This window comes from Anopheles bellator, chromosome 1 (assembly GCF_943735745.2).
Source record: "Anopheles bellator chromosome 1, idAnoBellAS_SP24_06.2, whole genome shotgun sequence".
In the NCBI taxonomy this organism is placed as follows: Eukaryota; Metazoa; Arthropoda; class Insecta; order Diptera; family Culicidae; genus Anopheles; species Anopheles bellator.
Window position 1 is genome coordinate 55,498,065 of NC_071285.1, and position 25,900 is coordinate 55,523,964.

The 25,900-nt window shown below is 50.4% G+C and overlaps 1 protein-coding gene across 1 annotated transcript in view; it reads left to right on the plus strand.

Moving 5' to 3' along the window:
- LOC131215899 (semaphorin-2A-like) overlaps positions 1–25,900 on the plus strand; it is a 153,900-nt gene that overhangs the window by 106,869 nt on the left and 21,131 nt on the right. Inside the window, exons 4-5 of the mRNA XM_058210295.1 lie at positions 4,770–4,838; positions 21,496–21,603. Of these exons, the coding sequence (XP_058066278.1) occupies positions 4,770–4,838; positions 21,496–21,603 (177 nt within the window). The remainder of the gene's footprint in view (positions 1–4,769; positions 4,839–21,495; positions 21,604–25,900) is intronic.

Consider the following 25,900-nt stretch of genomic DNA (forward strand, 5'->3'; position numbering starts at 1 on the left):
CATTTCTGTTTCTTCAGCGATACTTTTAATGCGACAAGGAAACAATGCTTCAACCGAACGGTCGACCCTGGATTAAAGTATCACAGTTGGGTCGAGTTTCAACGTCAAATTGATGGGTTGGAATGTTACGAGCTTCGGCAGCCTGTTATAAGCGAGCGTTGGTGTCGAGCGATATACAATTTCATGCCATTTTCCTTGCTTACATCAAAGTCGCAACCGAGCAGCGGATTGCCGGCCAAATTCTTTTTATTCGTTTCCCAATGTCTCATCTTTTGCAACTTGTTTGCATAAATAAATAAGAAACGAAGCTCTTGGAAATTGCAATAAAAATGTTATCGAATCGGATTCCCGAACTTTTGGCGCAGGCTAAAAACAACCGGCCAGTAAGCGAATCGGCGAATCTTGTCATGCTTTTATGTGTTTTGTCCCCGCTAAAGCACACACCGTTCGGGTTTTATCGTTAATGAAAGTGGACGAAAGAAGGCACTCAACACTCAAATTATGCCGCAAATGGAATGCGTTCCAGGCTTACGCTCCCGCGAATCGGTGCATCGCGCGCGTAAGCCTCTCTATAAATGGCGCTCGGGATGGTACTTTGCGTTCAGCGTTGCGAAAAATCGTTGCCCACCGAAACACGCGATGGCCCCCCCGGTCCGCTTGAGTGCCAATTAAATCCTCTTTTCCGAGCAGATTACACCGCGCGTGGTGGTTACGTTTAAATAATTGCGAATAATAAAGCTTCCCGTTTTATCAAGGGGAAACCCTGTCGGCGGTCGCCCATAACGTCCATCCAGTTCCGCAGTTGTCGGCCTTTTGAGACAAATATGTTGAAATTTTAATCATTCCTAATCCGATCACCAGAACCCAGGAGGGACGGTCCTTACGAGGGAAGGACTCCCCTTTCTAGTCACTGATGCGTAGCTTTCGGGGCGACTGGAAAGCGGATTTGCCGCAAACGGCCACTGTGTCCGGTGTGACGAAGGTGTCGCCGGTTCTTTCAACACTCGGAATGTCTCTTTCATCATACCGGTGTTGAGCTTTCAATAATTAAGCCGCCCTCCCCGTGCTCGGCCTCGACCCTACGTTTCGCAATCCGGTTGCTTTGATTAATGGATTATGTTTTGACACTTCTTCAATTTTCGCATTTTATCTGATCGCCCTCGATGGTGGTGATGTTGGTAATTAATTATTTGCCCCGAAGGCCACCTTATTTGGAGGCCGATGATTTGGACAAATTTCGTGTCGGCACACTCCCGACAGCGCGTTTATCTGTTCCGGAGCCCCCCACAAGCCTTTTCCTGCACTGTTTTTTGCCAAACACGGTGCGTTAAGCCCCCCACCGGGAGCTTTATCTTTACTTCGTGGGAAATGGAAAAGACGCGTGCGCCCCCGGGGGTCCTTCTGCGGGTGGCATGCTGCCGCCGCCCGAGTGTTTCGGCATCTTTTCGGCAAACTTTGCTCGAAAGTGCCACCGGGCACAAGGAACACCTTCCACCGGGTCCTACGCCTTGTTTTTCCTACGCCGATGCTCACTCCTGCCACTGATTGCGATCTAATTATTTTGGCCCTCTCTCGCCGGACCGATGAAAGGGGAAATTTTATTTTCCTCATTAAACTGTCAACACACGCATCGCTCTGCGAGTATCTGCCGTATCTTGCGAGGCGCAAAAGAGGTCCTTTTTCGCGAGGTCCCCCGCTAAAGCAGCGTGAAGTGGCGTCCTCGAGCAGCAGACGCCTACAAGTTCGGGAAAACAGCGCCCCCCGGGCAAGACACGGTGCCAAGCGCTAGTCTTCTGGCTCGCAATCGGAGTTAACCTGTGGTGCTGGCGGGCTGAAAATGAACAACAAGAAAGGCCTCCGCGCACAAACATGTTGTTTCCTGCGACTGTCGCTTTCACTTACACGGCGTAACGGTAGACCCTACAAACCAGGACCTCCGGACGGGAGCGCACCCAGTTCCGGTGTCTGTTCCACCGGCAGGCGGCAGCACGAAATTAATGCGTATGCGTAATTAGAAAGCATATTTCTTCGGCACCATTTCGAGGCCCGGGTCTCGGAGCCGCCCCAGGTAGGGAGGTTCGCAATTTGCAACGATTGTTAATCACAATCACATCTAATTAATGATTTCAATTTATAATCCCCACGAGAGGCTTTTGCCGGGCGCACGGAAAACTCGTGGAACATTCCTGCTCGTCCATGGCCCCGTCGATACTTGGCCGACAAATCAGGAAGGGAGGCAGTCCTTCAAGTCCACCCAGTGGCCAAGGTGTCGCGGAGGTGCGTGTCAAAGTTTGGGTGCCAAAATTTGTTTCTAATCCAATTCCGGTTCCGCCGGCGGCCAAAAAGGTGCGGAAAATTTCTTCACCAACCATTTGCCTGGACGCTAACGCTGAAGACCTATCTTGGGAGCGGTGTAAGATCGCGCCGCAGCTTACACGTTTGAATGTTCTGAACGGTTTTCCTATTCCGTTTTGGTGCAATTTTTCATTCCAACCCTCTACAACAACTCAACCAGAACCCGGGTTCATCATCGTGTCGTTGTCGGTGTCTGGCCAGGGGTGCCGGCGAAACATCTGCTTGCTCGCGGCCCGCGAGTTGTTCAACACGAAATTCCTAATTTCTAATCGCAAATAAATATTCAACAAACGGTACAACAAATGTCGCTCGCTCCGTGTGCGCGTTTGGGCGAAAATATCAAACGCCCTCAGGGACACGGCGCGTATACCCCTCACCCCCCGCCCCCCCCCCCCCCCCTGTGCTGGGTGAAGTTTGGACAAAGTTCCCGGGGCCCGTTAAGAAATCCCAGCCCAAGGAAGGGTGCGCAAAGAACACGATTTTAATTAGTGTCAGCATTTGTACAAAGTTTTAATAAAGTATTCGGCGGCAGGAAAACCGGGTGCGGTTTCCAATGCGAGGAAACGCCTCGGAAACGGCCCAGAGATTATTTTTATTTCGGAATTATCGAATCGGCGTTCGTAGGTTCAGGTCTCCCCTCGCAGGACCCGATTTTAATTAAATCTCCACTCTCCGATCCCGAACCGATTTGCGACAGCATAGCAGAGGGCTGGCCACCCCGCGCTGGTGGACGTGGCTGGCATCGGAATCGGCAACAAAGGCGTCGATTTCGACAGAAGTTTAGATTTGTTTCCGGATAAATGTGTAGTAAATAAATCAGTTGGGCGGCGTCCTGCCTGCCCGGCCGTTGGCCAAGTGGCGGAAGTCGATGTTGAGTAATGTGCGATTTGTGCTCGACGTTTGGCGTTTTGCGAGCGAAATTAATGGGACACCGATTAAAACGACGTAACCGGCCCATTTGTCGGTGTGCCATGGTGCGTGACGGATGTAATGTGCTGTTAAACATCGCACACTATTCGGGCTTATCGGGTTTTCGGTAATGAGCCCATGATTGGGATACATTTCAAGTGTTTTGTGGCCCTGGCTTCGACAGATGTCACCACATGCTGTGGGGCTTTAAATCTCCCAACATCGCGCACCGCACATTCGGAGCGTAACATTGATTATGACAAGCCGGATACGCTCTGTCAACATACTTTTCGGAACCCCAAAACAAAACAACCCCTCCAACCAGTCGTTGTTTTTTTGGTGTTGGCCTTCAACATCCACACACAAAACCCCGGGCCGGGCTTATGTCAGTTAGGCCTATCACGGTTAATGGCCATTCGGGTGGAACAAATTAACGTTGCCGCCGTTCATCGCGTCCTGCCGATAAGGTGCTTTTCACCGAACCAAACCATGTTCGGCAGCGGTCGGGGCCGAAGGTCACAGGCACGTGAATAATGCTGGAGTAATGCTAAAAATTGCACACACCGGCATCCCGGGCACCCGGGCCGGAAAGCCGAAAAGGTTTTCACTCAACCGATCTATCGGAACCCTCGCCGGAATGTTGCCGGTCGGTGGAACCCTTTCTGTGTGCGAGTGCGCGGGCGCTTCGGAGACATTTCCGGCGCTCACCGGAGCATGTCGCGTGGCGGAGGAGGTCGGTGGCGATGATGATGGTGCTGATGATAATAATGCTTGAGTAGGTACGGTAGAGTAAGTTTTAAAATTTAATTAGCTACACTGATTTATTGTAAATTACCTGTCAATTATGCACGACCCTCAGGATGGGGAGAAATAGGGAGTCCTTTTTTGTCCCAGACTTGGCCGGTCTGGGGAGCTCCAATTTTATAAAGATGTGTCGGAGTCTAATGATGTCGAAGCCAGTTTGCTAACGAGCGTCACCGCAGCGGTCCTTTTTTGAGCAATTTAAAGATGGAGGTTATAAGACAGTGGGCGAACAAATAGTTGAAACACTCATTTTGGTGATCAACTTGCATGTGCTGATGTTTCGTGGGAGAGTGTCCTGGTTAAATAATGAAGAGTGTCCTTCTTCATCAAATGGCGCTCCAGGAGAGATAGAGAAAAAAAAAACAATCGTCGTCTGTCGGACGTACGACTCGATTCAATTCATAGACGCAGGTCCCAAGTGGGCGGGAGGCATGCCAACCGGGTATGCTCAGGTGCCCATTAGTTATTAGTCTGTTTGTTTATTTGCCAACGCCCGGGTAAACAGTTCATCTTCGTTAGCCGTTAATTAGCGATGACATTGCGTTGCGTTCTCCCACAACCAGAGCCCTGGACCGTGCGAAGCGGAGATGATGGATTCCTAGATTAGGATTATGCGGGTTAATGCAGTTCAAGCTCTCCCGGGTTCTCGGTCAAAGCAACTTTAATGAGATGTCTTTTTCCTTCTTCTCCATCCATTTCAGCGCGACAGCATCCAGCTGGATGCGACCAGCTCCGACGTCCGCAACTGCGTCTCGAAGGGCAAGAGTGAGGTAGGTCCAACCAATTCATCTTCAGGCGCTTCAGCCGGGAGATTACTTTTATTTGATTACGTGCTTTAAATTAAAATTGAAACTTTTCCTCCAAAGTTCCATCAAAGGGACGACAAAAAGAAAGTGATAATCTTCAGTGGGACTTTTAATTGGCTTATCGCGTTACTGGGGCCAGACTGTGTGCGACTTGTGACTCCTAAGCATCCGACAATAATTGATCGCCATCAAATCTACGGTATACGTACGTCTATATTAGGTGACCAACTTTGTGTGGACAACGCACAGACAAGTGGCAGTAAATGCCTGTGGATCCTGGGCGCCTGCATTCCATTATTCAAAGCCCAAAGAATAAGTACCCTTGCCGGTTACAAGCCACAAGACAATCGGATGTAAGTTGTTTCCCCCTGGTTTCTTTTGCTGGGGTGAAATGGTTTAATTCTTTCCGAGGCCCGGGACAGACTCAATGTCGTTTCACCAGTCCGAGAAGAGGTCCGAGCAGTGGGTAGCAGCCGGCGGCTCTTCGCACTTTAAATCAGTGCACCGGAGCAAATAAATTGCAATCTGTCGACCATTTATCTTCCTCGAAGAATGGAATATGGTCGGCTCTTCTTCGGCGGAGGCGGGCGGCCCGCAGATGGGCCGGGTCTTCGGGTCGTCTGAGAAGATGCTAAACTTTATCTGGGCGACCAGTGGGTCTGGTCCGTGGTGTCGGTTCGATCCGCTGAACTTTAAAGCAGCAGCAGGCAGTAGGAGTGCAGTGGAAAACTTTTTCTCTGTGTGTCTAAAACGCAAAGAGAAACAAACGACGGCCATCCTTCCGGTGGACCTAGACCGAGCGCCCTCGGGGTGACCCGGTGGACCTGCCCTCCACTCCCGGTGCTTGGACTCCTTTAATAGGTGCGAACGGAATAATTCTTCGCAACACGGAGCAGCAATTTTTTTGGCCCCACCTTCAGCTAGCAGACGGCAGACGAAAGAAAACCGGGATGGATGGGCTCGTCCTGGACGTGCCATCAATTGTCCTTTTTAATGTCGGGGAGGTCGGCTACGCGGGGCTGGGTTCAGTACGGTAATAATATAAATTTTCAACCGAACTTTCTCTTCTGGATGCTCCAAGAAGTTCCACCCTTCGGAACAGCGCTGGAGCTGGTCTTGGCCGACCGGGGGGACGAGTTGCGACATACGAAGATACAGGCCCCCCCTCCCGTGTACATGTCGCCTGTATCACTTTAAAGAAAGAAGAATACTTTTGTGGACTTCCCAGGCGAGGGTTTTGGATGCAAACCCTGACAATGGCCTCGACTTTCGCTGGCCGGATCGCGAAAGTGGTGCCCCCGGAAGTGGTCCAACCAAAGGGCACAAGTCGCAAAGGTAAATGTTGTGCCGCCACTTCGAGTGGGGCGAGATTGCGTATGGCCACCCAAAGTTTCGCCTCCTGTGACGCAACGTAACCCCACCGAGAGCTGCTGGCACTTTGCTCCCGGCCCCGGCCGTAATCCTTTCCCCAGGATTGAGGAGGACGATTTAGAGGAATTTACTCCCGACTCGGTGTGTGCTGCGCACCCGGCATGTGGAAAGTTAAAATATTTACTCAATTGTCTCGTGGAATTTATGGTACGATCTGTGCTAATTTATGTGCCTATTCGCAAATACCACATTTCGCTCAGGAGGAACCGGTCCGCAGCATACGCAGCCACTGAGAGTGCCACTGACTGTGGCTACGGATCGGTGGCTTCGGCGTCCTACCGGTACTCGCAGTATATGACATGCGCATCGCCGGGGCCATTGTGTGTGCCACGTGGGAACGGCAGGTGAGTTAGATATGTGGACACTTCAAGGAGATACCCCGGTTCGCTTTGTCACCTTGCCGGAGCGGCGCCGAAGGACGCCCAGCGCAGCACGAAGACGTTACAATGAGCTTGTCAGTTCGGTGCCGAACGGTTCGATCTGTCACAGGAATGTAACACGTCGTCCCGTCGCTGGCGCCAATCTATCGTCCTCTCTTCTGGGCTTCCATTCTGGCTCCATCAATCCAGCTCTTTGTTTGCCCAATCATGCCCAAGGAAAATGTTGCCGTATGGGCCAAGATTGGCACTAAAAACATACGGTCACCAGAGTTGCAATTGGTCAACTGAGCAAATATGTGTGTTGTAGAAATAGCCCTAAGAGTCTTAAATATTCTAAACCGTCCCTGATACACTCTGTCTATTGTCCTTTTAATGGCTCAACTTCAGCGTCCACCGCCAGCTCCGGTATGAGTCATCCCTAGACCGTCGAGTCGGACTTCCCCATTAGCTTGCTGTTCACGAGCCTGTGACGTCGTATGTACACTTTCTTATGCGTTCCGTCCCCGGGCTATCTCGTTGTCGTCATCTTTGCTCCGGGCTCGATATCGCTCACCGAATGGATGTGGTGCGCTTCCTGTTGGCCCCTTGGCCCCATTGGAAACCGATTCGTGATTCCCATTTCCGGTCGAGACCCTCGTCGAAGTTGCGGAAGAATGGGAACATTTCGAATGGACAGTGGACCCCCGAAAGTGGACACCGAAATGAAAATGTTTTTCTCTGTCACCACCACCAGTCGGAACCGAAAAGAATGGACGCGGACGGACGGGTTTTCGCCGTCAGCAGTTTTGTAGGAATTTTGTGCAACATCTCGGTTCCTGTCGTGTGTGTCCATTAAATAGGGACACGATCGCCGGGCCTGATTTTCATACAAATTTGAATCGGAAATGACCGAGCGAGAGCTAGTATCAGGATACAGCGAAGAAAACTCTTGTTTTGGGCCGAAGGATTGCCGGCATCGCAGGCGTTATCGCCTTCGCTGACGTCCATTCGAGTTGGTGATGTATGGCGTGCGTTTGGCCATTCCGCTGGGGCGCATCGTCTGCAGGGCATGAGGGAGGAACAACCAACGTCCGACCGGAACCGGATTGCAACCGGAAGAGAGGGGATCTATAAAATGGTCTTCAATAAACCGAACGGAACACCGCATACGGATTTAACTGTTGAAAACTTTGCTCATCAAAATCATTTACAGCCTCTTCTGTGTCTATCGGTTCGCAAACTCCGTGCTGTCGATAGCTCTGTGAATTGTGTGTGACTGTGTCCAGAAGGCGCTCTGCTGTCACAGTTCCTGTTCGCCGTTCCGCAAACAGTCGTCACCAGACCAGAGTGATAGCCGCCGGTCGGGTCCGGTCGGGCGGTTATCCTTTGCTCGCTATCGATTGCTGCTCGGGGAGGAGTTCGAAGTCAAACTTATCACATAAATCGTGCCCCACTTAGCACACGCGCTCACGGGCACGTTCTTGGCCGGAGAAAAATGTCGCGGTCTTAAGAAGGGCCTGAAGCGACCACAACCACCAGCGGGCTAATGGAAGCCGGTGCCCTTCGCCAAGTTTTTGCCGAAAGAGCGAAACAAATTTATGAACTACCAAATTGAAAATTATTTCCCGATAAGCAGCGGCAGCAGCAGCAGCAGTGACCCCGAACGTCCGCGCGGGCGGGCGCGCGATGATGGAACGGGCCGAGGGTGCCATCGGGCAAAAGTTAATCATGTTGGACATAAATTACCACACCGAGCGAACGCTTCATTGCTTCCCACTCGGCGGGCCAAATAAATGGATAACCTCCTCAGGAAAAAAAAAGGGCAACATAATTCCATGTTTTGTTCAGCGAGGCACCGAATCGTGTTCTCGAGCTCGTCGGCTCCGCTGAGTTCGTTCAGTGATCGATTAGAAATGGATCGATTTGGCGGCGGGTGTTCTTTGATTGAGATGCCCTTTTTGGGGGGTGGTTGGTGGTGAACAACATTAGCATTCGCTGTGTCGTGGCCCATGGGTTTATGTTACTTTACCGGAGAGTTCTATCGATTCGATCGGGCACAACAGCTTACCCAAAAATAGTTGAACCATGTTAATGAGATGAAAGAAGTGTCCTACGTCCTACATGCTAGGTCCCCGTCCATTTCTCCCTCTCTCTCTCTCTCTTTGTGTGATGTGGTCCAAAAGTTTGACGGCAGCTCGCTGCAACCCAAAAATGTGCCTCGTCCCTGGGTTGTAATTCACGGAACTTTGCGTACCCGTAATGAAGTTGACACACGAGGCGAGCTGTTTTCCGATCGACAGTGGCCAGCCTCTTTCGAAATCCCGGCCCCGTAACAAGCTTATGTTCGAGATGTTTTGGGCAACATTAAATTCCTTTCAGTCCGGCGCCGGGTCCTCTTTTCAGGGCGACATTTTTTGCGTACATACTTGAAAGTTTTTGTCGTGCATACGTTCGGGCAAACAAAATATGAGCTAACGCTATTGTTCGAGCCCCGGGTGCCTATCCTATTACCCTAATGAATAGGGTGCGCTTTTTTTACGGAACCCTAGGATGATGTGAATCGAACGAGGAAAAGTTCGACTTGATTTAGCCCTGTTGGAAAAGGTGGTTGTTGCATGAAAATACTTTCTACGCAAGTGAAACGCCATCCGGGGGGCTCACAACTCACGGGTGAGTGGTCTGAAAGAAATCTAGTCAAAAGATACATAAACATAACGTAAATCACCTCAACAATTTTGTCGTTACCACGCGTAGGTATCTTCCACGTGACCCAAACCGAGCGATGCATAAGGGGATGGTATGCAAATTTGTAAAATATTTTAATTATTCCACTCCGATAAAAGTGTACGCCCGGTGTACAAGGCGGCTCGGTTGGTTACGACGCAGCAGCGGCGTCCGGTCGTATTGTTGTGTACACGAGCATAAATAATTTCGATGTAGGTCAATAGAGTAGACCCAGGAGCCGGACGCGGGCGCAAAAAGGGCCGCCACCGACGCCGCCGACATGTGAGTGGATATTTTAAAATTTGGTACAACACAAATTGCAGAAATAAACCGAAACGAACAGCGCTGTTGTGTGGGTCGCAAAAAAAATCGAGCGAGCGCATCGTGAGCGCACTGCACCGATACAAATGTAAATGATGGTCCCTACAGGACCTACAGTAGCTCGAATGATGAAAGGAAGCGGCGGACGGCCCGAAAAAAAAAACCGCCCGAGAGTGCAATGCAACCAGAAATGCGCGGTTGTAAATGACACAAACAATAGTGAATGAATAGATTCGTGTACAACACACAACAACGCGAGCCGGTCCGCGATAGGAATAAAATGTTGCGAGTTTATTCATGAACATGTAAAATGGGAACAGGGCTTTCGGAGCAGACATTGGGCCGGGCCCATTATTGGGTGCTTTTTACAATGGGAGGATTTTTAGTTGTGAACAAACAATATTACACAATCAGCATCACCGCGGAGTGTAACATTATTGCGAGCCCCTGTTCTGCGAGCCGATTATTTGCTGAGCCGATTCTGCATATCACGATTCATTTGTTAAACAGCAACTAATCGTTGAAATGCATTCACTGTTTTTTTTGTTTCGTTTAACCAACCAAACGGCTCCCAGAGGCTCAAAAAAAGGACGTAGCCAGCCCATTCGGCCCGTGAGTTGAATAATGCCCTGCGCCTGTTAACGTATGCCCGCCCGACGGGGGTCTGCTTGGGTTGTTCTGCTCGGTTACGGAATAAATTTCAAATACCTTTCGCAGTCGTCCGACCGACCGGTGGCTGCACATGAAAATCAATTTACCAGCATGACTGGTGGGAAAACGCTCGAAGCTCGTAGGAAAAATGCGTACGGGCGAAGTTTTGCCTAAAATTCTATCCATCCGCCGTGGGCTGCGGGCCGATAGACGTACGCGAAACGCACGGTCGCCAGAGCGCTCCACATCCAATCACCGACCGGAACGGAACCGATCGTGGCCGCGAGCCCACACACGGCCGATGGGCAAACTGTGCAAAACTGGGTAAAATTAAACAAAAACCTGCTGGGCCATGCACGAACGAGCGCACGCACGCAGAACTCCGGTGCGTGTCCTGCTCCTATCGCTGGCACAGAAATTGGTTTAGTTTTCCCGGCACGCACATGGCCCCCCGAGTCCATGGCCTCTGGAATGTTGGAAAGGAACTGGGGAGGGAAAAAATACTGCGGGAAAATCATGTTCGTTCAGTTCGGTTCGGCCGGTATTTTATCTTTACACCATGCGCATTGTTTTGGGGCCGAGGTCTCTCGAGCATCTCGGCACCAACACCCGCCGAGCATCATCGCGGATGACGAACCTGTGTGTTCGGTAAAAAGGAACGCAGAACATTCTTCGGTGGCCGACCAGGAAAGTTGCTGATTCACCAGCAAATTGCTTGCCGCGAGAGTAGATTGGCGCATGCTTAGGTTCGCACTAAAGTGTTGAAGTTGGTCCTCCGATGGTGTTCCGGGTTTTCAATTGTCCCCGTGGAACAAATCATCCGTGGGACAGACCCACCGCCCACCGAGCCTTCCGCCAGGATTCGTTATCGGCTGAAAGCGTTGTGCATTTCAGAAGTCATTAAATTCATGTTTTTCAAGCGCTACAAGAAACTTTAAATCACTGACTGACGACACCGCAGATCGCGCCGCGCACTAATGTGCCATTTGTGTGGTCCCACAATAATGCCCAACTCGGGCTTGCTTTGAGCCTCGGTGTCCGTGGCGTGTATAATTAGCCCGGCGCAATCCATTCGAACTTTCCGAAGTGCGGAACAAATTATGCACACGACCGTCGGGGGACTTTCGGGAGTGCCCCGAGCCCGAGCGGCGCACGAATCGCGGAAACACTCGAAGGACACAGCCTGGCTGGTCGCCGTTTCCGTAGTCTAGTCACGCAGCCCTCCACGGTCCACGGGGCAATTTGTATTTGTATCGCCTCCCTTGGGTCCCTCTTTTAGAGTGGTTGGTCATTAGCGGTCGTTGACAAGTTGTTACAAGAGCTTTCGTGTCCGGGGCCTGCCTCTGAGTGGCCGTCGGTGTCTCTACAATATGTTGCAGATAATCGCTTCCTCTCAACGATATTGAACGCCATTAAAATTTTCTTCGATGCTTTGGCGATGCACTCTTCGCTTAGTTAAATCCCGGGCCCGCAAATCGGCGCTAGATTGAATCGAAATAACGTTAAGAAGCTCCAAGGTTTCCCGGATTTGGCGAAGTTCATTCGCAAAATTCGAAAACGAGCTTCCCGGTTTCGGCCGGTCGTTGGCTGTTTTTGGCGCACATTTCAATATCAATTCATCATCACGCGAAGGGGGGTCCCCGGGCAACGCATCACTTCGCGTGACGCTTGATGTCGCAACGCCGACGCCGCCTGAATTGGCGGAGTGTATCAGCAACGGAAAATCTACTACTCCCGTCGTTAATGCAACGAAAATTGTTTCACGTTTGCTTGCGCGAAACTCACCGGGAACTGTTGCTGTGCGCGGCGGCAGTCGTTGGCAAGGCAAGAAGGAGCTTATAAAGTAATTTCATGATTACGCAAAGATCTCGGTCCCCGGCTTCTTCTTCTCCGGCTGGCTGCGCCATGCCCGTAAGCCATCAATTTGCGATGTGATAAATTACATTTCTCCATCGACCTCCAGCGCTCGCTGTCTCTGGAGAAGGAGCAATCGGTTGGCATTCGCTCTGCCGCGTCGTGAAGCCGTCAATGCCGGTGGCTTTTGGTGGGAGCATGAAAACAAACCCACATGACAGCTAAATACACGCCCCAGCAGAAGATGAAGCAAATGTTGGCCAACTAGAGGCCTGGTCCCGGCCTGCTAATATTGTTTACTCCGGCCCTGTGATGATGCCCGTCGGCTTACGAGCTCCTCACACTCGTCCCAGGACAAAGCAATTCTTTTCGTGGCAAGCCTCTCGCCGCAACGCTAAGCAGAGCTGGGAAGTCATGACGAATAAGTTGTGCAACGCAGGAAATTATGGCGTACTGCAATTATCCTCCGAGCGTGGTTGATTAAGAAGGCCGGCTCCCGAGACGATTTTAGAAACGGTTTAATGAAACATCTGCTGCCGGGGTTGGCGGAACCTCCTGCGTACGGGTTGCTACAAGATTGACTTTTCGGTCCTCCCTGCCGGGTGGTTCGACGCTCGGTGCACACATCGCCGTGGCTGTTAGAAGGAGTCCACTAATTTCTAGTTCCAAAGTTGGCGGAACGAGTGGGCCGGGTGGTGGGCCCGGAAAAACTTCTCACAAGGCCCGCCCTGCAGCAATTCCGCAAGCCGATTAGCCGACAGGCGGGCCCGTGACGAAAGAAGTTAATTATGAAATTTTTCAATTTATTCCCTCTAAGTGGTTTTCTTCGCCCTGAAAGATGAAAGATTATTGGGCCAAAGTTCTATCATGTGCCGCCGTGTTTGAGGCATCTCCTGGAAGAGAGAGCGCGCCTCGGCACGAAGCTACAGTGTTTTGGGCCAAATTTTCCCAGAAGAGGATTGTGGTAAAATTATGAATCAATTGACGGCGGTAGAATCCGTACATATGCCCAACCGCCCGGTGCGGGTTTGTCGGAACACGCGAAACTAATTAACGCACTAATGAAACATAAATTGCACGGGAAACCACGGGGAAGAAAAAAAATGCACGCCCGGAAAATGGGAAATATATTTTCCAACGTCGGGTCGGTTGTGGTTTCGGGCGTTTTTTTTTACTCTCGAAAACAATCTCCACTTCATTAATTATCGCACGGTAATGTAGTGTTTTGTAAGGCATCCCACAGGATTACAATTTTACGCCAGGCCCTGGGAAAGTAATTTTAATCTTTTGCCCCTCAAAATGGTAATAAATTAACCGAAATTGGCCCCTAGAAAGCTATTTCGTAGCCTCTCTTGTGCGGTGGCGGGCTGATGAAAGCATCGCAAAATGTCTGCAAGCAACAGACATCTCAGACTCGCATCCTTCAACTCGACTCCGGCATTCTTGCAGCTTTCAAGCATGCTTTCGTCGGCACAGACGGCACATGATATCTCGCGCTGTGCGCTCCGTTGAGTTGCGTTTCCGAAAGTCAAGTACTCTTGGGCTAACAAAATGGACTAAATTTTCCCCAAACCAGATAAAGTATCTCTAAATAAATAACATATTCCATAAGCGAGACACTCTGACTTATCGAATAACGTTCAAAAATTGGCCAAAAACCCGAACCCCCATTTTTTTGACTTCCCGACAGGTGGCTACCAGACGGGACCGTTGTTGAACGAATTTGACATCGACCGTCACTCCTGCAGCTCGCCCTGCCTGTCTCTCCGTGGCGGCGACAAATGCAACCCTTAATCGATTTTCCTCCGTCCGAAAAATTTCCATCCCAAGCCATTTGCATAATCTTGAGAAGAGACTCGCTCTTAATCGTGCAGATCCGTCTCGGGATCGTCTGGAGCGCTGGAACGTGAAACCAGCGCCGATAAGAAAATGTGACACGAAGAACGTGAGTCCTTTAGAAAGGTCACCGGTCGGTAACTTGAAGCTGCCGCTGTCGACTTTACAGCCAAGCGGACGAGTTGATGGCCGAAACCGGGCGCGGCATCAGAATCCGATGCTCGGGCATCGTCGATCTTCGTCGAAGGCAGTGTACTTAGGGTTTCCTTTCATTGTTTCGCTTCGCTTTTATGTTGGCGATCAAACTCCGGACGGCATCTTCACCATCGGACGAATGTCTTTCCATTTTGTTTGATTTTTAAACTAAACCTCAATCCCGCCGCTGATTTATCATCCCATTTCTTCCGCCACTTGAAGGACATTCGGTCGCTCCGCGGGTACTCTATTACCCCGGGTTTGTTTTAAGTTCCATCCGACAGTGCAGTCATGTGAGCCACGACGACGACGTACATGTTTTATTTCTTCGCTCAAGACTCCGATTCATCCGATCCGTTCAGGGTTCGATAGCGCATAAATCCCTTCACTGCTGCGGTGGGACCCGCTTGTGACCCGAGTTTGACTGGCAACTCCGAAACGCAGCTCTCAAAGACCGGAGGATGATTTCATTTTACAGTTTTCATCTACAGAAATCAGAGATCGCTGAGATATATTTGCTCTCCCACATGTTGGCATGATGTTTGTTGTCATAAGGGCTCGGCTCGGTTGAGTTAAACCAATACCCGGGCCTCATCCTTTACGGTCCATCCCGTTCTGAGCGTACCACATTACCCGAGTCTTTAACTAACTCCTTTCTGACCTCGAGCCATCGAGCTCTCAGAATCCAGAATGGGACGTTTTGCGACATACGCCACCCGCTCTGGTTCATGATTTCACGTGGGATTCTTAAGAAAACCATCCCTTCCCTGGCGCTGCCTCGAAAGCCAAACGAATCGGACCTCTCCGCGTACATAATTTTTGTGTCTTAGCACGTGTCTTATCCATTGGATCGCTCGATGGATGGAATCGGGCGCTTGTTGGGTTCCGTCTAACTCGGCGCGAGTGTTGGGATGGTAACGACCAATGTCTCTTCACGGCTTCTTTCTCTAATCATTTTCCTGCCCTCGGAGAACCATGTTACGCAGGGGTCAAAAGACAGCGTTTCCTATGCACCCGAGTCCGTTCGCCTCACAAATAATGCACGCGGAAGGGGCTCACTAATGCTAGACTTTTAAAAAGACATTAAGGATCGCCGGCCGACGGAAGTGCACAACTCGGTGCGACTAATAATATTCGCCATTTTCGCCTTCCTATCGGCCGGTTCAATTGCCGTCCACGTTTTCGAACATTAGCATTACGATGTGCTAATGCACCGTTCGCGTGTTTAATTAAGTGTACAAATAATGGAAAATTGCGCCAATTTCCCGGGGCGCGCGCCCGCGGCAGATCGGGCCGCCGGTGGGTACGATGAGGGCAATTTATTTTCGCCCCCCGTTTTTTCGGAATATTCCTGTGACGAACCCAGCGCTCCCGGTAATGACCCGGCAATGTATCGGCGGACCGTGTGGAACTTGAGCGTTACTTGAGCAAATCTGACAGCCACCCCTGCAGCCAATATAATATGGTTTACTGCACTGGTCCGCCCCTCGGGATGGTCCGATCGATGGGGTGGAAAATTATGATGTTGATATTCTGACATCCATCAGGAGAAACTACTTCTACGTGCAACACCAACGGTCGACCACGGCACGTCGGGAAGAAAACTTTCTCCAGCCAAAGCTCTGCCGGTTGTTGATTTGTGTTATATTGTTGCGCGCAACTTTCCAGATTCCTGGCTTCTCGCGCGGCTGGGCCACAAAAAAACAAAGCCCGTCTGCTGCGGGTGGCGGTGCACGTCAGAAAACTTCCCGGAACTGACGGCTGTGTATTGGTGCACCGGGCATTCCGGGAACTTCTTACCGGTGCACCTCGGGCCCCGCACCAAATCCAAACTGTCAAAACATGGTTTGACGTAAACTTACAACCTTCGCCGTTTCGTCCTTTGCTGTCGATTACAATCACGTTAGAGCGGTGGGTTTATCGTACCGTACTTTGTTTGGGGCTTTTTTTTTAAACTCCCCACACGACTCTTGGGCGGCACTCACTTTGAGAACCGTCCTCGTTTACGTCCGCGTTTCAATTACTTGAGCCTCTGACACGAATATAACGGAGTTTTGTCACCGGGCGAAGTAACAGATATTAAAATGAAAAATTTTCTGCAACCCGTTGACAGCACTCACATACACGGTCCCGGTGGCCAGGTGTAAAAATTGCGATCCAAGTTGATAAATCTCTCGCTCTTTTTCGGAGCGGCAGCAGCGTTTTGTTGCGAATCTGAAACGTCGAGTGTCCGCCACGGCGAGCATTAGAGGCAAAAGTTTAATAACCATCATAAACAGTTGATGCATGCAGTCGTCGTCGTCGTCGTCGTCGTCGTCGGGGAGTCGAGTTTCCAATTTCCGGAAGCAATAACTCAACCAATTCGTGGCGTTTGCAGCGCTCCAGTGGTCCCGGTTCCACCGGCTCCAGATGATGACATGATCATCGTCCAGGCACAATAAATTGTGCCAAACCTGCTGGTGGCCAGAGCGCGCCATGACTCGGTGTGTGCCCTTTATGACGATATGAATTGCTGGTTTGGTGGGTCTTTTTTCCCGGCCCGGGGAATGTGATAGTCACCATCCACCAGACTAGTGTTGACAAGGCGCAGCGCCGAGCCCGCGCACATTATTTATCGTACCATAAATCGTTTCCTGTTTCAAAATCGCACAATACGCAACATTTTGCTCAACTTGGGAGTTGCTGCTTTACATCCCAAGACACAGAGAGAGAGAGAGAGAGACCGAGATCGAGAGCGGCCACGAAGTCGGTCACTGGAATGTCCCGGAATTTTTTTGGAAATCCGTTCCGTACATCGAACTTGGAGAAAATCGAATTCCGTAACATAATTCTCGCAATGCAACGACCCCACTATGGTCTGCCCATTGTGCAGTGGCCGGGCTAAGGGAAAAGCGCAGCAAATACAGTGCGCGGAGGCTGCGGTGGAAAACAAATCCGGAAAACGGGAAATTGCATCCATTTTCCACGGTGATCGAGTTCGAGAGCGACGCGCAGCCCTAAGTGTTGATGGGAAATTCGCAACAACAAAAATGTGTACCATCCGATCCCCAGTGTGTGTGTTGTGTGGATGCAATTTTCACTACTCCACGTCCTCCGAAACACAAGAGTGGACAAACACAGCAACACTCCTGTCCTTCTGTTCCTTTCTGGCACAGCCAGGTTCGTGGAGGATGTCTGGTCGCGAGGGGAAGAACAATTTCACTGGCGGTGGTGATAAAGGTGGCGAGTTTATTTATGTGTGGCGGGCTCTCTCGGTGGAGCCACCCCGCACGGTGGTCCTGATTTATGCTCCGGTTGCGCACTAACTTTTGCATTACATCTATCGAAAGTTCGCTCGGGCCAGTTCGCGGCGCTGGCAGCTTAATTTTCGCCCTAGCCCAGCAAAAGTCCAGCGAAATAAAGCCGTCAACATCGCAGGGGGCGCAAGCTTTTTTATGCTTCGGAATCTAAAATTAACTGTGAATTGGATTGCGACCCAAAAAAAAAACGAAGAAGCTTCTCCTGCTTTGGTCAGCTACTATGGGCCCTCGAGGACGCGAACACACAGGGAGCTTTACTTACCGTGTGGCGAACAGTGGTACGTGAAGTGGAGTAATTGAAAAACGAATTAATCCATTAGTGCTGTTCCGTGTAGCCTTCGGGTTTTTCGCGGCTTTTGGGGTTTTCATTCCAGTCGCCGGTCACAAAGCATCATAAAAATGTGCACCAACCTGCGGCGAAAGGTGTTGGCGATGAGAGAAATGCGAACTCTAATAGAATCCGAGGTACCGATTCTCGCCCGATACCCGGAGGCCGTCACGGCCACGGCTCACGTATAGTGTCCGGGGGATCGGGCAAATATTTGACAAAGTTTTCCAATTTGCCACGCCGTACCGTACCGTGTGTGGTCCGGAAAAGAATGCCAACAGAAAGTACTTTTGTATGTTTAAAATTCCCGTCCAATCGGTGACGGATCGGCGAACCGAACGAAACACCTCACAATGGTCTCCGATGATGGTGCCTTTGTGCTCCACCTCCTACGTGGCGTGTGAGGGCCAGTTTGACCGTCTCGTCCTTAGCGCAGCATTGATTTATCGAATGTAATAATCGTATCGAAGTATCGCCAAAGGCCGGGGGGCTAGTCCGGGCGGAACATATCTCACACGGTCAGTTCCCATTATTACCGTGAGTGGCGCCCGGCAGGTGGGTGAAATGAATCGAGAAACGATGTCTCACGGAACCACGAGCAGGCCACAAGGGAGGTAGAGAGTGTATCTGATCTCTGATAGATGAAGGAAATAAATTTTGAACGGCGGCTAGACTTTTTTATTAGATTTCCTCGGCGATCGCAACTCGATCATGTGGCCGGCCGGCAGTCGTCATCTCTCGCTTCTGGTGTCCGATATCCACCGCAAAGTTAAGTGATTGGCGCACGCTGCACGGTAAGAATGGAATCCGAAATTAGTGTTGACACATTTCGATGCTCGTTTGGTTTTGAGAGAACTTAAAAAGCGGCCCGTTCGGTCCGGTCCGTTCGAATTTATTGGTTACAATTTTATTCCCATATCGTACACACCGCAGCGAAGCAATCGACTTCCGAATGGATGGACGCCATCAATCACATCGCGCTCACGGCGTGTGTGACTCGCTTCTTTGAGCTTTTTATGGGTGCACTTTCTCCATCCGACGGACGGAACCATCAATCTCTTGGCGGGGCCTGACTTGGATGATTATGACAATGATTACAGCGGACAGCACAGAAAAACCATAACTTAGCCGGACAATAAACAACCCACCGGGCGGGGAAAGATGTCTTTGTTTGCAAAACAGCAGAGTCCGGCCCCTACCTCGCTCGGACCTACATCTGGCTGTGGGCGCGGCTTCTCCAGTCCAGGATGAGCGACGCCACGGGAACAAACGCATCCCGCCGCTCGGTGACAGTTATTAGCTTCGTTCTGATTTTTATGATTATTGGTTTAATGGGCGGCGCACAAACAGGGAGAGAAAATGAGTTGACCGTTAGGCTGCAGCAATTTGTGATGTGGGCAGAATCAAAGCCAAACCCGAGCCCGGCGGCCCCAGACTGATTCGATTTGGGGGTGGACCTTTTTGAACCCGGCAGTAGCAGCACGATGGAGTCGGTAAAAGAATTATGGACAGTCCCCTTCTTTTGGAAATAATCCGTCTTAGGGCGACCGGAAAGAGCCATCCGCCTCCTGCAAGGCGCTCTCGGGCCAGAAAAGCATTAGCCGCTTGTAAAGTGATCTCCGGTCCATTTTCTGCTCGCCGCTCCGCCGGTCCGAGAACTCGGTCGCCTTGACGCGTTTTGTTTGACTAATAGATTTACTGTGATTTTGATTCAATCTACGCGCCGTCGTTGGCGTTCGCCTAAATGAGTCAGGATTAAAGGAGCAGCAGCAGCCCTTAGGATGCGACTCATCAGCGGGCAGAGACTGTGCGCTAGTCCGGGCCGTTGTGACTCATGTTTCTTCTGCGATCCCTCGACGACGCCGGCGCTTTCTCCGGGAATCGCTAATATTGTTTGGCCAAACCATCAAATCGGTCCCCGGAAACCGACAAGGGTCGCCACATATGTGAATGTGTCTAATGGCCTGTGGATTCACGGCTCACATGTCTTTAAATGATGAACATACTCTGAGTCTACGTATCCGACGTTGCCCTCTGATCCCATTCTGTAACACTATTCTTATAAAAATGGATAACAATTTGTTGGAACTTTATTGCTCAACCTGAAGTTGTTCGATAAGTTTTACTATTAAAGTTCGGTCATCGTCTGCAGAACCCCCGGACCGAGAATCAAGTCCATATAATTGGACAGACATACATTAAAGTTCCTATGCCTTCCGGCCACTGCACTAGGCAAATAAAGGGCCGTCCGAGCACGGACCGGTAGAGGAGAGAAGAGGGTCGACGAGTCCGCGCCATCACATAATTTAAGTTACAATCGCACAAAGACGGGCCCTCGATTCCTTTGGGAGAAATAATTCTGCCAAAGTTTCGCCGCCACACAGTGCCACTTCGCAATCGAACCCGTCGCCAGGCATAAGTGGTCGTTCCTGGCGCCCGGCGGTTCGCGTGTGAGCTCACTTTCTATTAGGTAAATTGCACATATCAAGTTATTAATTGTTAAAGTTATTACTATAAATTATCGCACAATCTTCTGGTTCGCCTGGTGGCTGGTGGTGGCCCCCGTTCCCGGTGCCTCGAAAGTTGGCCGCAGCTGTTCAATTTATGAGCGCACGAGCGTGTTTGTGCGCGACGCGACGTCGATGGTGCAAGTGACAGCGCGCGGCACAGAGAGCAGCTTTCCGTTTTTACCTTTCTGACGGATCCCGTGGGGGACCTCGGATGGCGCTGCTGCAAGCGCTCGCTCCTGTGCGAAAGTGCGCGAAACCACCGGCCACGGGCGGCCAGGGACTGCTGATGACTGGAAACTTCTCCTTCACTGCACGCCATAAATTCCGGCGTCAATATTCATAATTCTCTGCCGACTCCTGCCGACGCTGCTGCCCAGGAGTCCCGGCGTAGCGACCACTGTCTCAAGAGCGCCGGCTCGCAAGACACTCGAATGATGTAAATCGTATCGCGCGCCCGTGTCCCTGACGAGCGTCGTGCGCAGCCAGTCATGATCGCGCACCGCCCGCACCGGTGGAGGCGCCTGGTTGCGCCTGCTGGAGACCTTTGTGCTCTCTGGCTCGTGGTCGTGGCGGCCGGGAATTGGCACATCTTGGGCAGGTAAGGGGCCAATCGAGAGTGCGCAGGCCGCATGATTCGTGCATCTGGTGGTGGACCCGGGCGGAAACAATGCGGGGATTTATTGAAGTTATTAGAGAAAGTATAATTTATATTTATCGTACTTTGGCGCTTGCAACATATTGCACTCCGGGGCGCGGTCCCGTCAGGCCGCCCTCGGGATGCTGCTCTGGTGCCACAAATGACGCTGCAAAGCACTGCGCTTAGAGTGTTGTTTATTGTAGGAAACTTTCTCTATGACACGGAAATTTCATCCTTCTCGCGTGGCCCGGTGAAGAGGAAAAAATCCGAGCGAACCGGCCGGTGTGTAGATGACAAAGTTTCAATGAGTCCATCAGGGGGCTGCCGGTGAAAAGAAAAACGGAATCAATTTTAGGTTATTAAGGCGGATCGAAAGGCTTTAAGGGGCCCTGCTGAAAGTAGCGCAACGAACCTTCCTTTTTGTCCTGCCAATGGTTGCCATATTAAATTATGTTTAAATTATCGTCTCCTTTCAGATGTTTGACTGCAAAAACCACATTCGAGTGATCCAACCGATGGACAGCGGAAACCGTCTCTACATCTGCGGCACGAACGCGCACAACCCAAAGGATATGGTCATTTACGTAAGTATTAGAAGAACGTTTGATAAATGTCAGTGTCATGCATCACGTTGCGGATTACACATTTCGAATTAATTATTAAACCTCTATCGAGGACCGACGGTTTAATTTTTATGGGAGGACCCACAACCGATTGGGTGCTGAGCTAAGCCGAAAATGCAATTACCATTTCAATGGAAGGTCGCGACCGGACGAGCCATCCATACCTTCTGCACTGTCCATTAGCGTGTGCCATCGGAAGGGAAGAGTGGAAGAGTCGCAAAAGGATTGCTGGGAACCATAAGCATAAAGGCCAATCCTCAACCCTCGGTTGATCGCATTGTGGCCATTTTCAACCGTTCCTTTTTCTCGTTCACGCTCCGTTTCCGGTTTTAAAAATGAATGGAATAAAAGGGCATCGCTTCGCGCGGTTCTCTTGCTGCTCTCCGCTGTGCCCTGCGAGTGTTAAGCCATTGTCAACGGGCAGCAGCATCGCCAGCGGAAAACGGACACAGTATCATAATGCGCGAGGACGGCACCATTTTCACGCCCATTTGACACCACACAATCTTGGGTGCGTCCCAAGAATGTACGGTTCTTCGGCCGGTGAAAATGGTTTTTAATATTGCAGGAGGTTCGCCGCTGGGTGGAAAAAGGACACCCGAGGACACCCCACTTTATGGTGCGCCGCTATTAGCGCATGGGCGTGTACCCATTATGATGGCTTCTCTCGCAACATAATCCGTCAGCTAAAGTACAAAAGCCGGGAGAGAAGGACAAAGTGGGTTGTGAATTGCGACCCCCTATTGTTTTTTGTTGTTGTTCGTTTCTTGAACCCTTTATTTGTAAAGTATTAGCGTTCAACGGTCAACATTATGCAAACTTACTTTGCGCATTTTTTCCGCTAAGGAAACATTCCACTTTTCTTGTAAAATAATGAATGTTGTACGAACAGATTTGGAATAGCTCTTTTTGCCTTGATGGGATTATCCTTTGTTTCGCCTGAAAACTTTCCACAATCTCCGTGAAGGTGTGAAACTGTTGAGAAGCGGATAATTATTCAATTATGCGGCACCAGAGTGTAGTCGCCAGCAGCAGTTTGGGCCGGCCGAAAGTGACAATCTTGAAGCTATACCGATGACTATCTGCAAACGATGGCTTTGGTAGAGCGCGTCTCTGCCAAGAGCATCCTTAGGGCACGCGCGCCAAACCAAAAAGGTTGCCAGCCTATAGAGGCCGCAGTGCGGCCGGCGGGTCGTTAATGTCATTTACATTAAATTAAATTACAAAATCCAACTCATCAGCACACCAGCACCTTCTTGCTGCAAACGCGGAGCGCGGTCGGTTGGGTGGCGTCCTTTTGCGCTACTTTGGGCCAGCGACATTGCGACATCACTATAAACCGTTAACGCCCGACCTGTCAACATCTATCAAAGATTATAGGCTCATGAAACGGCGGCTCGACGGTTGCGGCGTCCACCGTCGTCCTGTGGAAGATTTTTAAAATCGTCGTAAAAGCAGGTTCTCCGCGTCAAACATCACTTCCGTGTAACGTAATTTTCGTCCGCGTGCGCCGCAGGTTCTTATCGCGGGCCAAGTGTCGTAATCTTCGCTGCTCCTTTCGTCCCCGATTCTGATACTAATCGCGTTCCGGAGACGACGCAGCCGCAGCCGATATTGGGCCGCGGATCGGAGGGTAACTCTCAGCAAAAGTGCAGCTCATTTTCATCAACGCCAGCCGATTCAGGGCAATGCGGTTGTACTGTTTCCGCCCGTGTTCCTGGTTTTTAATAGGCTGCGAAGTAAACCATAAAATCAAAAATCTAATTAAAGAGCGCCTAGAAGACTATTTTTGCTTAAAATCCCCATTAAAAATCGTGTTAAAGAGTTTTCCCTACACTTCACAATACACACTTTTCCTGCCGCCCATTTTTGGAAGGGGTTTCTTAAAGAGATTGGCTTGCCGTTTGCCCGTGTTAAAGCATTCACTCTCGGTTCCGGAGGCTGCAGGCCCACAAAATGCTGCACCGCCGTAGGGGGCCTCCGGCAAGGGTCCCGGCTCTAATCGATAAGCGCTTTGCTAACGGCAACATTATCGTATTCTTACAGTCGATTGCATTCGTAATTGATTTTTGAAGCGATGCGTTTCGAGTGTTGGGTCGTCTTTAAACGTTTACCAGCCCGGGTGGGGTCCCCATGCTGTCGGTATGTTTGTAGCGAAGGGGAACCTGAGCTTATCAGAGCGCTGGAGGGGTCTCCGAGTCCGACCAACGCCACCCGATCCGACCAGCACGGCACTACCAGGTGACTTCATGGCGCTCGAGTGGCTCAAAGTCAATCAAGTGGAAAAACTCGGAACACTCTCATGTTGTTGAGACCGATTCCGTTGGGCGGTGGAAAAACGACGACTGTTTCTAGAGTGTTCTGCTTTGCTTGTGGCGAACCATGGCTGCAGTTCCGTAAATGTCCTGCCGTGCCTGTGCCATTTCGAAGAGAAGGGTTAAGGAGTTTTTGTTTGTTTGTTTTTTTGTATTAATAAAGAACCCAATCGTGGTGTTGGAAAAACGGCGAATCTAATGTAGCGTAAATAATTAATCGTCTGACTCGTAATGACTTGGGTCCAAATGGGACCGTCATTTGCCCCCTGCAATCCGGTGGCCATTTTTGGTGAGCTAACGCAACTCGAAACTCAAATGGCTGATTCATAATCTTATGCATTGTTACCTAATTCGAAAACTCGTAATAAAAACATGTTTGAGGGTTTTCAATTTCACGACAGATTGAACGTATAAAAAGAGCGCCATAAAAAGTGGAGCGCCCGAGTGCCGGGCGAGTTTGGGCCACAAATCAACGCATGCTTTGTGGGGCGCCTAGGAATGTTAATAAAAAATAGTCGACGCGAGTGGCGACATATTTTTTCCGTGCCTCACAGCATGCTGCGACGTACTCTCGCTCCAAACTCAGCACGGTGCCGGCGTTGACGTTTGACTGAGAAAGTGACAGCCGCCGTCTGCAGCCGACGGTGATTCATAGAGGATGCAGTTTTCAATTCATCACCGACCACTGTCACTACTCCAACCGGTCCATGAATGAGCCTCGCGGTGCGAAGAACGGAAGCGCTCGGTTTGTTGTGCCGCTGAATTTATGGTTCAATCTGGGACGAGTGGAACGCACTCCAAACGGTTTTCATTGGCGCTCTAACGATCCGGCTGGCTCTTAAAAACTTCCGCAAGCCCACCAAAGTAAGAACCAAAAACATGCGCGCCATCGAACGGAAGCCAATCAAATAATTACGCACAACGCACTCGGTGATGAATCATAAATCACCGATGGGTTTCGCTTTTTGCAAACTAAATAATGTTACAATACGCAAAATGAGGCCAATAAAAGACGGGAAAAATCTATTTGCACCGCCTCACAGGTCGGTTGATTGCAACGAAAATATTGTGTCGGCTTGCAAAGCTCTGATTGGTGTGGTGTTTTGCCACTCGAATCACGCTCACAAACCCGGTGCCGGGGCCTAACGAACGTACGGGTGCGAAAGCCAGAGCAAACAAACGTTTGCGACACGAAATCCCAGCGACATTGAGGCCTAAAAATTGTCACCCAAAAACGCTGGCGGCTTGGAACTATTCTCGGCGCCAGCGCGAATCATTTAGCCGGCGATTTTAAATGTTTGTGTTTATTGAAAACAAAATGGCGTCGCTGGCCAACCGGTATTTTTGAAGGGCCAAGCCTTTCGGGTTCTTTCGGCCCGCCCGGCCGGCATTGTTTTAAAAAGGTGCATTGTGCTGTTTGCGAGAACTCCCGGAAACCCGGACCTATGAATAACTAAAACAATTCCACTCTGATTGAGCCTGTTTTAGTGATGGCGGTGGCAGCGATTTTTTGTTGCTTCTCACTGTTTACCCTCGGCCGATGCCGGAATTTAATGTTTTATTATTTCAATTTTTCCAATTCATCATCGAGCGGAAAAATAAACAGCCGCAGCAGCACAAATGCCATCCCCTCTTGAGCGCTGATTTTCCCTTTCGGGTGCCTTTTTCTGTTGTTTTATGCTTTTTTGTCCACTCCGACAAAAATTCCAGCGCCACACGCGCGGCTTGGATTGTGTTGTTCCTAGCAGCATCCGAATGTGCACCTATTTTCCGGAAAACAAAAGAAAAAAGAAACGGACTGAACCTTGTCAGCGACCGGCGGCGCGGCCCGGCAGAGACTGACTTTTGGTTCACGGTTCGTAACTAAAATTGCAGCCAGATTTGTTTGAAATTCCATCTAATATTTATGTCGCCACGGCCCTTTGGTCCCCACGTTTTTTTTG